This window comes from Cydia pomonella, chromosome 28 (genome assembly GCF_033807575.1).
Source record: "Cydia pomonella isolate Wapato2018A chromosome 28, ilCydPomo1, whole genome shotgun sequence".
Lineage (NCBI taxonomy): Eukaryota > Metazoa > Arthropoda > Insecta > Lepidoptera > Tortricidae > Cydia > Cydia pomonella.
Window position 1 is genome coordinate 5,398,243 of NC_084730.1, and position 13,124 is coordinate 5,411,366.

Genomic DNA, 13,124 nt, shown 5'->3' on the forward strand with positions numbered 1-13,124 from the left:
AATTGTTACGAATTTTTAAAGTGCGTTTTAGACCTAAGTTCGTGATTTTTTTTCTATAGAGCGAAAGTAAAAAAAATCAGGATTCGAATCAACGAAGTTACTAAAGAAGGCGTCAAGATTGCTAGTAAAATTTCTGCCAAGCATATCATAATATAAAAAGCGCTACGATTCTTCAAAAACTCCGCTTTCTGAACTTACGGGACATTAAAATGGGGGGACTTTGGGGTGACCAGATCTGATTTCCTGTTTTACGGGACAACTGCATTGAAAATACAGGATTTGAGGTTAAAATACGGGACAGGCAGTGTTTTTTATTGAAAATAAAAGTTTTTTTGTAGGTACTTTTAAAATTTGGCATAGTAAATGTGTGGATCATTAATTGTATTGATCATTTAATTTGCCCCTACAATATAAATGATCAATACGATGAATGAAACACTATGAGCAAGAAAATAATATTGTATGAATAGGTATTTTTATCATTGAATGCCATTGAATCATAAAATTACGGGACAATGTACTGTCCCGTATTGTTTTCGCCAAATTACGGGACAATGAAAATTCGTGCCTGAAATACGTGACATCCCGTAAAATACGGGACATCTGGTCACCCTAGGGTACCTAAAATTATATGGGGGCGGCATTCAGCTGATTTGATGACCCCTTTATAAGGGAAATTGCAGGAAAATTAAAATAAACCAGATAAGCTATTTAAAAATATTTTAATGGCATATATTTTAAAGCATATTTACAAAATTACAATTACCTAAGTAATTATTAACATAAATATCACGCGTAAATTCACTGGCACATTTTACAATATATTCACAATAATATACAATAAATAATTATATTTGGTATCGAAAAATGCTTACAAAAATACGATTATGTTTTTACAATCCGAAGAGGATATTGGGAAACAATATCAAAAGTACTTGTAGTTTTTTTGATTTACAATGCCTGAATGCTAATACAAAGCTTAAGGTTAACGTGGAGGAGACCATCTATCAGACAAGACCATCTATCGGCTAAGACCGTCTATCAGGTAAGACGGTGTATCAAGTAAGACCGTGTATCAGGTAATACCATATATAGGGTACGACCGTCTACAAGCCCTTTTAGTCGCTCGTAACTCTTGCGCTTTGTCGCATACAATAATAATCTATCTCATAGGCAAGCTAAGGTATCTCATAGGCAAGCGTGCTCCACCGTAGACCGCATCATCACTTACCATCAGGTGTGATCGTGGTCAAACGCCTGCCTATCCTCCATAAAAAAAAAAAAATACTCCTCTTACAGAAGGTCAATAGAGCAGAAAAAGCGAAGTTCTACCTTTCTGAGTGTCTCTGAGCGAAATACATATACAGTCAACAGATTAAATTTGTGACCCATTTCGTACATTGTCACAGTGAAAATAGTATGAAGTCTCTAGGGACGAGGTACGAAGTAAGATCGTGTCATTCACAAAGATGCGTGCCTTGACTCGTATTTTCATGTTATTAAAGGTTAGATTTGACAAATCCGCGCGTCATCGTGGATGACATAAATAATACGAGAGCTCTTGCCCTATGACGGTCTTCCCAGTCAAGTATTTTATATGCCGGTATTGTCCCACATTGATAACAGATAAACCAATTAAAACTTTAGAAGTAACATTTTCGTTACTTCAAAATCATTTTGTCTATTCGATAACAGAAGCGGGTTCGAATTACATTTAATCTTTATTTTGATCTCATTTTGACATTTGGCACGCACCAAATATCAATGACCTATGACTGTAGCCAGTTTTTTAATTATAAATTACTATGCCATACATTTTCATGGCAGTAGGTTCATATAAAAACAGACTATAGGTAGTTGCCCTACGAGTATTTATGTCAGAATGAGATCAATTATTAAGTTCGAAAGCCGCTTTGAGAATGACTCAATGTCCTGTCACTGTGTAGTCATCCCTTCGTGTGGGTCATCCTGTAGGCCTTGTTAGAATGCATTCTTAAGTTTTCAGCTATAGGGGATCACGTTAATTTTCAAATGAGTTCTAACACAGATCCCGAGTCAGACTTAACAACTTGTTCCAGTTTTAATCATATTTTGAAATGATTTTGAGGATCCCTCACACTGATTGGTGTATACAAAATGAAGTAAAAGCCAATCACAAAAATCATCGTCAACTTCGTATCAAGTTGGATCATGAAATTTACTTTTTGAATTGTTTCCTAAATCCACGTACTCACTATCTGTTAGAGAAAGTTAGTTCACATTTTTCAACTTGGCTTAAAACTTTACCTATTCTCTCGTGTAAAATCTTAGCATTCTTCTCTGGTAAAGGCGGTAATATGTCTCTTATAACAGCACTATTTTTCTTATGGAACATATCACTTAATTTAACACCTATCGCTTTCATTTCGTACAATCTCTTCAAAGCATCTATCGTTGTTCTCCTAAATACACACAAATTATCTAACATTAAACTATGGTACACATTATATTTCTTTAAAAGCCTATAACCATGTAACAGTCCTGATTCGTTGTCTAAAAACAAAAGCAACCCACTGTCCATTTTTCTAGCCAAATTGTGAGCTGGACCGTCCATAATATTTATATTCCATTGGTAATTAAAAAGATTATTAACAATCCTGTCTAAATTAGCTGTTAGGTAATCGAAAATTATGAGATCAGACCATTGAGCTAGTTCTACAAATGTATCTACAGTTTTCTTATTTAATTTCACATCAATATGATCAAAATTGTCACTTTTTTTCACTTTCACAGTTTTTGTCTTTAGTTTTTCTATTAGAATTTCCTTTGGTGCTTCGTTTTCTTTCAAAGACATTTTCAGTACATCATGTTTATTCAAATGTCTGTTGGCTGGTTTGAAAATGTCTGGTATCGTTGCGGATTCTAAGCTTGGTATATATTGAGTTAAAACCACAGCTCTGTTGCTATTCCATTGCGCTGTTGCTATATCATTAGCCACGTTAGCCCAAAGTTTATCTTTCAGATCGACGATTTTCAATACTGAAGGTGCCAAATTGGTTAAATTCATTAACTTTGCTACGTAGAAACTGAAGATTTCGCCTTGAATTTGATCCGTATTTTGCCTGTATCTGACGCAGGCTTGAGATCCATCTTTGAAGATGACTAGTCGATTCTGCATACGACCACACCCAGGCTTCATCTCTACTACCTCACTTTGACCGACGTATTCTTCCCACAATTCTCCACTACTCTCTCCATATCCTTGTGGCATTGAATCTTCAACCTCAGGCCCCCAATACACATTATTATACAACACAGTTTGGTCACTAGGAACATATGGCTTAGTACTATTAATAATATGTGCTATCACATGTCTGTGATGAGATTTGTTGTCTTTTAGTATTTCCTTCATATCTTCTGTTAAGCTTTTAGGGTAAACATCTTTATTATATTTATGACCAGCAGTTACTGTGTCATATTTGTTCTCGTCAACTTTTACTTCAAAATCAGTCTTAGTTTCATGTTTAAATGAATTTAGTGTTCTTAAGTCTTTACTACTATTTATAGTAACTCTTCTTGTTATATTTTGGGAAGTTTTCATCAGGACTATCCCTATTGTTAATCCTAGAATAAAACTAAGACACACACTGAGGAAGCATAAATTGTAACATCTATATTCTTTCTTCATTCTTCTTGTCAATTCTTCTTTATATCCGAAATTATTATATTGTATACTATTCTTCATTGTAATAATTTTGAATTCTGTCTTTTGTCTTGCGTTAGTTTTGATTTCTTGTAAGGTTGGCAGTCTATGTACCATTTTATCGTCGCAAATTGCTTTTTCTTCGTCTTCAATGTATGATGCTCCCATTGTTTTGAGTTCTACACTGTTTTCATTATTATGATCTGTAACAAAAGAAAAGAACGTTATACAAAATCTCGCATTAATTATTGCATTTATAGGGAGGACGAAGAATAAAATGAAAGAAAATTAATGCCTGATACACAAGTATGTAAAACATATTAAAAATAGAAGTGACATTAATAAACATAATCAATTTTTCGCTTGAAATCCCGAACAAGCAATGACTATGGCTACTTTGATATATGACTTTTAAGATTACATTAGACATTGAATGACAAATAGTAGAAAAAGGGCTTTAAAGGCTTATTAAAAATAAGAGAGATAAACTGTTTTTCGTATAGAGGCCTAAGGTATTCGTTTTGATAGCCATAGCAAAATTGATAGGTCCGATTAACAAAATTAGTCATCGTTCTGCGTAAACATTTATAGCTATCGGGGTCAGAAACATTTGATTACTTTTTAACAACATTTGCTGCAGAATATTTACAACAATACAAAAGCGATCTCTTCCAAACAACCATTAGGTAGCGGAAATCAACCAATTTCGGACCTTTAGGTAGCGGTTTACTTAGGCTATTCAAGAAAGCTGTTTTCATCAGATTATTAAGAGCACTAAATTGTTTAACAAATGGCTACTGTATTACTTTCCTAAAAAAAAACTCTAGCTGTTGTCTAAAGGAATGCTCAATGGGGGTGAAATAATAATAAACAATAAGTTAAAATTACGATTTTAGTTTTTTTTAACTAAACTTAATGTAAATTTTAGTTCACCGAAATAAAGTTAGAAAGTACTTATAATGATTAAATGAATAATTAGTCATTTGAATTTTTTCATCAAAGTCAAAATATTGTTCGCGATCTATTGTGGCACCTATTTAATGTTTTTATTGTTCTCCTTACCTCTACCCTCCATACAATTACAAACACACCTACATGTAACTTTAAACTTCAAATTAAAGAAATACTTTGATAAAAATTGTCTAATATGTCATGTTACACTAATGAGGTGGTAAATACCCCTCAGACCGCAACCGCAGCTTCCTGCACACAAAAACAATAATTACATAGTGCGGCTACAACCCCCAATTATTCTATTATTCAGTTAGTCAATTATGCTGTAAACGCCCACCGCTCGTGCTATTATCTTACAGAAAAAAACTGACGCGAGCCGGGCTGATGTTCTTTTTGTTTTGAGTTGAACTGGGCACTCCCAAATATTGAATGAACTTTTTGGGGCCGATTTTTTTTGTTGTCGATTTTTCTACGTAAGTTTTTGATTGAATTTGGAAAATAGATAGAGTTCACTGCGCAATATACGTTCAATTTCACCGTATGTCCTAAAATACTCCCCTGAGTTAGGTACGAGAACGGTATTTTCGTACCTAAAAGGAAACTTACATACTTTTTTCGGCATAAATTGTGATTTCGTATTTATTCTGCCCAGAACGAGGAACTTCAAACCAGCCAAATTTTATCCTAAAGTAACGAAAAAAAACGACAACAATAAAAATTGGTCCTTTGAAGATTTTCTGTTAGTTTAGAAAAATCCTGGCCAATCAATGAGATCCTTTAGCCGGACCACGAGTTGATACTTGACGTTAACGTTAGACCATCTCGCTCGCACGGATTTATTTTTTATTTTTTTGAAACCTAATAATATACGGAATTACAGTCGAGACCAAAGCACTGTACACTTCAGATTATATAATAGGATTACACACTAGGAAAAACAGATCATAATCAACTTTTGTCCATCACCTCGCAATACCGCAGACACATCTGATACACAGCCGTCCATCGACTTGCAAACATATCACAATCTGGTGCCCATGACAGAAGGGAGTTCAGCAGCCTTAGAGCTCGCACTGATGCATTGGTAGCCGTGCTTTATTTAGTGTCATTCTTGAAGTTTAGTTTAGGGATTTTAGTTATCTGTCTGGGGATTTTGTAATCACTAATACCAACACAATTTACAGTTAATGATTATTTTTTGTATTACGAGGGCTGCTACGAAAGTTGTTAGCTGCTCCGGCTCTGCTCATGCGATTACAATATTATTTATACCATTGTGAGGTGATTTCAATGCTAATTATGGTCATGATTTTTTGTAACTACTGCGTATATTTTTTATATTATATATTTTTACTGAAAACTGTTTTGTATGGAGATAGAAACTAAGAAAACGGCAATTCTGTCACAATAAAATGAATTTCGTATTGAAAACTTTAAAAATCTGACTTAAATTTACCCGGGACTAATTATTCGGTTCCTTCTGTTATTTACAATGTATATTTGTTAAATAATTTTACATGTTAAAGCACATTTCTTTTAAATATCTGAAATTACTCATTATTGACATTTAATTGTGTTTAACCAATCAAACGAAAGATATACAATGTACAAATGCGAACTTACCCCCTAAAAACAAGAAAGTGAATTTATAAATAAAGCAAAGTTAAAGTTGTCCGGTTGTGTTTTTGTACCCTAAAGGCATTAAAACCACCTTTTATATCATTTTCTTTTACCCAGTAGGCAAATATAACTTGAATAAATATATCATAAAATTCAATAAAAAATCTACCCTACAGGCAGAGTGCATTCTTTACGAAAATAACCGTGTACAAAACTCTGTCGTGCCCATATTTCATTGTATTTACAGTTTATTGTATTTATATTTCAAAAACAACCACAAAAACAAACTAATAAACCCAAAAAAACAAGTAGGAGAACAAAAAAGCCGTGTAATTATATAGTGCGGTCACAACCCCCATATTATCCACTTATTCAGTTAGTTATATTTCAATTACGTTGATTGTCTCACGCCCACGCTCGTGCTGTTATTACCACCTTTTTTATGGTCAAGTGCGCGTTGATTTATGATAGATTTGATAGACCATTTTTAATTTTTTACAAGCTATTATTTAACTTGCTCTGTTATTTAGTGTGGGTCAAATCTTTGAAGCTAAATTTGACCCACTGCCCAATTTCCGATTGAGCTGAAATTTTACATGCATATGTACGAGTAAATCGGATGACAATGCAATATTATGATGACATGGAGCTGATATGACGATGGAGACAGGTGTTCATGGGAACTCTGTGATAAAACAACGCAACCTAATTGTGTTTGGGGTTTTTAGATTTGCCTCTATGAGTATAAAAAAACTACAGTCAGCTATAAAAGCTTGTACCACAAAATATTTTTTGTCAAAAACTTATTTAGACTATAGTCGACTACTACAACAAGGGTGAACAAATTCAATACGCAATTCAATATTATTTCCTCCATTTATTAAAATATTTAAATGAATAATAAAATAAAATTTTGCCTAAGTACAGCGACGTTCAGATAATAGTCACACTTATACGAAGATATTCTACTAAGTTTTTTGACTATAGTTTTTATTTGAGCTATAGTTGGATGATCTACGGTGGTTATGAGTCAGCAGTAAGCTCGGCCGAATTTCGCCTTGCCATACACACGGAGCTTCGTTCTCATTTTAAAACGACGTGTTAGATTGTAATGAAACTTTGCTCATGAGGTATATCTATGCCTTTAATTAGTTTATATAACTCCAGCTTATAAAACAAACGAAATAGAGTAAAAACAAGTTTTGTATAAAAAATTTAAAAATGCTGTATTTTTTAACTATGGTATCTGAAGCTACATATAATTACAGGCATAGATATACCTTATCCTATTGTAAGTATTAAGTCAGAGCAATCCAGCAAGTGGTTTTAAAATGAGAGTGTAACTACTTTTGTATGGAGAATCGACCTTGCAGTGGACTCTTAGGGAAGATAAAATTATAAACACCGAGGTTTCCTTCATATCTATCGTTTCCATTATATTTACTGTCTGTTAGCTGTGTGCACCTCAGGTGAACAAAAGGGAATCACATATACTTAAAGTTTACTATACCCCCAAGTAAATCATAGGTGAACTAAGTGTATTTTTAGTTTACTTAATTGACCCGGGTGATCTGAGCTGGGTGAACAGAGTCAACTACTGGGTTTAAACAAGCATTTATATGATTTATCACAAAATTAAACACACAAATATACAAGGTGGCCAAAAAATACGTGCATTCTCGTTGCCAGGGAGGTTTTGGGATTATACTGAGCAACTTTTACTATGGGACCAACCCCGAAATCGCGATTTTTTTTTTACCCTTCCATAGAAAATGGACCAGCTAAAATGTATCAAACAGCCAGAAAAAATTATCGCGATTCCGGGATTGGCCCCATAGTAAAAGTTGCTCAGTATAAGCCCAAAACCTCCCTGGCAACGGGAATGCACATATTTTTTGGCCACATTGTATATGTTTTATCAAGCTGCAACATTAATACAAACAAGTCGACCTAATCAATAACCGCTCTATATAAATACGTCTAAGGTTAACGAGTGCGCCGAGGCAAAACCATACAAGCCTTTTTTCCAACATTTTTTATTACCTCGCCCTGACAGAACAAAACAACTACCATCACACAGAAACGACTTTAAACCCTACCGTAAACATATTAAGTCGATTTTCGCTTGATGTTTAATAGTGATTTAGTACATTTTAGTTTATAATTTGTGGCTTGTAAGAATTTTGTTAAACACATTTTGCTACGGATCGTTGGTTTTTTTGTGTGAGCTTGTGTTTGTCAAATACTGGTTATTTCTCAATCGAGTCTTACGAATGTTATATTGGTAAAGGGTTAGCTTAATCTCTACTATTATAAAGTCGTTAAATGTGTCGCAACATACCTTGAAAATGTTTTAGATAAGACTTAAGTACTGTTTTCTTGAATTTTTTCGCCGTTTGACCAAGTATGAAAAGATGTCCCAAGTTATTATTTAATATGTGAATATTTTGACAACGATTTCTTACGCTTTATTTTTATCAGATCTGCATAACTTAATAAATACGTCGTGGCAAAAAAATATTTTGGCTAATTATTTTTCTTTTCTGTGAGGATAATTTTTTTTTGTCATACAGTGTGATCAAAGTATGTATCCCAAAATTAATATTTAAAGGACTCACATATTTTTATTTATGTTTTGGATAGAATTTATAACCTACTGAATTATTATAGATTATATTTTTATTGTGCTAATGAATGGATTAGGTAAATTTCCAGAATTACTAACGAAAAATCTCAAAAAAAGGAGATAAGCGTTTTTTTACCAAAAAATTATCGAAAAAAATATAAAGTCAGTTACACGTTCAATCAAATGGAAACGTATCAATTCAACACGGATGCATAATAACATTACTAGACGCGACGAATCGGCCGCGGCCAAACCTATAACTAGAAAAAACGTAAAAATCTGATTCGATAGGTGTGATTTGATTGTTGGCCCAGAATGTTAACTAGATGCCTAATGTAGCATTGAGGCCTCCTGAGGAGAAAGAAATGAGCATTTTGTGAAAACCTACGATACATTTTTGTAGGATGGGAAAAATATTATGGCATGTGGTGGATCACTTGGAATTAAAAGTAACAATACAATTGACATTTCATTTACATTAAACGCAAAAAAAAAGTTTTATAAATAAATAAAGAATATGCATATTCCGTCGAATCTATCTAATTATAATTGCACTGTGTATGTGACAAAATTTTTTTTTTATTGGTTGCTGTCACTTATAGCCAGACTGAGACATTACTCCTTAGAATTGTTTAACATTATTAACTTTATTAATTATATACAATTAACTAAACTAAAATATTTGTATATAACTGAAATTATAAAGTAATAGTAATAATGGAACAATAAATAGTTTTAATGCTGAAAATTGTATGAATCAACGTAAAAACCTGAAAAAAATTTTTTTTTCGTTTACTTGCATGACATTTGAATGTACATCTGGTCTCCCGCTGCCTAGCCTAGTGCGGGGACTCCTGGAAACTCTGTTGTCAACCTAGTTATGCACCAACTCCTAAAAACAATTGCTGTATACTTTTTCTGTCCTTTTTTGTGCAATAAACATATTTTTATCTTTATCTTTTTTATCATAGATGTTGAGATCTGCAATCTATACACTGATGAATTTGTCAGAAACAATGCAAGACAGATTTGAAGGAATCATCTGTACCTATGTTAACCTTGGGTAAAAATAAGACAGCAAAATGGTCCCAATTTGATGGTGACCTATTGCCTAGCACTTAGAACAGTTAGGTACTGTAAGGATGTCGATACATATTCCTTTGGAGAGTATCAAATACGCGCCCCTAACAAAGCGAAGTCTATTAACCACGAGCTTGTCTATGTGTTGGTCGTAGAATAATAAAAGGCTTATTTTTTTAATATAAAAATAACGAAATAGTCCCAGTTTAGTGGCGACCTATTGGACAACACTTAGAACATTTAGGTACTGTAAGGATATTGAGACATATTTCTTTAGAGCGTATCAAATAGACGACCCTAACAAAGCGAAGTCTATTAACCACGAGCTTGTCTATGTATGGGTCGTGAAATCGGAAAGATCCGATTTCGCGATACGACAATCTCGGAGCATATCTGATAACGGAACTTTGTGTTGCTTTTAGTTTACTAGGTTTTGCCGTCGCAATCCTTTTACCAATTTTTTTTTTACTACGTTGGTGGCAAACAAGCATACGGCCCGCCTGGTGGTAAGCAGTCTCCGTAGCCTATGGACGCCTGCGGATTCAGGTGTAGCCTAACACTCCGCACCCTCGTTGGGCACTGGTAACCTTACCCACCGGCAGGAACGAAGGTTATTTGGCTGCGGTTTTCTGTAAGGTGGAGGTACTTCCCAACTTGGGCTCTGTTCTAGATGTGATTTTCTACTAAAAAATATTTATTGAGACACACTGTTACTAAATAAATGATTGTCTCGGTCAACAAGTCTTCTTGAGTTTACTGTAGGGCTTGGTCTATTTGTGTGTTGTGTATTTTTAGATTTTAAGTTTTATAGGTTATCAGTTAAATAATTCTGTTTTTTTTCGTGTATTATTAATGAAGAAACCTTTATTTTATTTATAAAAATTATCGCGTAAAAATATGTGTATTACGGCTTATAAACTTAAATTCCAAAGTCGCCCTTGAATTTCAAAGTCCTGTCACGGCCGCCATATAATTATAGAATTATTTGAATCAAGATAGCATTGTCCGTATCACCGAATCCTTAAATCCCTTTAAATATAATATCTGCGGCCATAACTTAATAAGAGCCCACTCGCCATTGTCCCGCCCACGCGTGGGCGCTGGGCGATACATTACGGCTGTTACCTATTGGTTTGGGCTTTTTGTCTATTTACGTAAAATTTTGATATAAACACAAAAGGTAATAAAGATAATAGATATACATGAAAGATTTAAGCGCTTTTGCTATTTTTGTACGTATACTAAAAATAAAGAATTCCTAATCACCCAAAGAAAATAATGACTTAATGAGCCAATAGTACATTACTATGGAGGCTGGGAAACGAAGGGTTGCAGGCCAAGTAGATATAGACGGCCGAGCGTAACTAGGCGGGATAGGGATACGCGGCCGGCAACCCCGTTTCTTGTCGAGATTTGTATAATGCTTTTCTGAAACTTGCAAATGAAAACAAATTGTAGTCAATTTGTTTTATTAGCAGGTTTACACTGCTAAAACCAAATTACAAATCTGCTACTATTTGAAGCCGTGTTACAATTTGACGCTTAAAAACAAAAGAAGGTTGCTTTACAGGCCTAGGTGTCTGAAAGGCTGAAGGAAGGCAGTATGAAATTCCTTTACATATCATCTTCACTTATCGCACTGGATACGTAGTATTTCCAGACCTAATTTGAAGTAAGTCATGTCAACATTGTAGATCAGGGGTTCCCAATCTTTTTCAACATGCGGCGCAGTTACAAGTTTAGTATTTTGCAGCGGCGCCCTTGTAAATTTAAAATCACGGTCGAAAAAGAGTGACACGACGCTATATTATTTACCGATGCGAGCGCTCAAATAGGTACCCGCGAATATTTGTGGTTTCGGATAATGATAGAACTCACGGCGCCCCTCTTTACTTTCTACGGCGCACTAGGGCGCCGCGGCGCACACTTTGGGAACCCCTGTTGTAGATCGATCCGGAAAGGATATTTTAGGACATGTTAAGACGAGTCCATGACGTATGGGCATGATAACCTGAAAGATTTTTCATACATGGGACATACGCATACACCCGTGAGGGACAGAACATACGCAATGCGATGAGATTTAAAATTTAAAACACGTTTTAACATTCCTGACAACATACTAAAAACAACCTACGTAATTTGTTCAGGTTCATTTTTACTCATCAGGAACCGGTGGGCAACAACAATATGTCTACCGTTTTTGACGTGGCACTTAGAACTTTTTAGAAGTAGAAAGTAATTTTTATTTACTTCTTCTATAACACTAGCCCCATTAACATGACAAAATTGTGTGTTATTAAGGTGTAAATATCTACGGTATAGACCTACACATATTCGATTCACTAAGGGTCGAAGAGACCCAACATTTACGTAAATAACCGGTTTTTACAACATCTTAACTTCATATAAATATTCCCAGCTAACCAAAACCTAGTTAGCCACAATCGAACCGAGTCGATCCGAATCCAGCAAAATCAACAAAAGATCGAATCAAGAATACCCGAGTCATCGTGACTCGGGCTCCTAATTCAGCTTGATTAATGATAAAATCGTTGGTCATAGAGTAAAATATAGACACCTGCTGTTGGGTACGGTTTGAAACCTTCACAGTCTTTTGGTAGGTAACTGCCAACGATTATGAATTTGAATTCAGAACTATCGCCCTGCTAAAGGAATAAATATCTGCAGGCGAGCATTCGGAAGGCTACCATTAACGGTAGTCGATATTTGTGATCTAGCTGATTTTACGTCTGCCTTTTGTTCTCCACCACAATTATACGCTTCCCTTTTACAGTACCTTAACCCTTTATACATACTTAGATATTATACAGCAAAATGACCATCCTATAACATGATATTTTTGTGAATTTTTCTTAGGTACAATTAATAGGCTTTTTAAGACGGCAATGGGGGACCCGCTTAAAATCACCTTTTCATATAAACGTGGTCCTCATTTTCCTCTCTGGATATAAAAGTTGTTATTTAACTCCTCTTGCTTATTTTGACAGTACTCACAACCAAGCTAGCGAGTTTCCAAAATTGAAACAGCGTAGCGAGTGGCTCTAAAAGTGGAATCTTAAGCTTTGGGAGGGTTTCAAGGCACGAGAGTTAAACAAACTTTGCTACGGAGTAAAACCAGTGCGATGAGAATACTAATTT

At 34.6% G+C, this 13,124-nt stretch overlaps 1 protein-coding gene across 1 annotated transcript in view; it reads right to left on the minus strand.

Moving 5' to 3' along the window:
* Positions 1-1,186: 1,186 nt before the first annotated feature.
* The window catches only part of LOC133533031 (extracellular serine/threonine protein kinase four-jointed), a 34,136-nt gene continuing 22,198 nt past the window's right edge, over positions 1,187-13,124 (minus strand). The window contains exon 2 of the mRNA XM_061871943.1: positions 1,187-3,885. Coding sequence (XP_061727927.1) covers positions 2,234-3,850 — 1,617 coding nt within the window. The 5' untranslated portion in view covers positions 3,851-3,885 and the 3' untranslated portion in view covers positions 1,187-2,233. The remainder of the gene's footprint in view (positions 3,886-13,124) is intronic.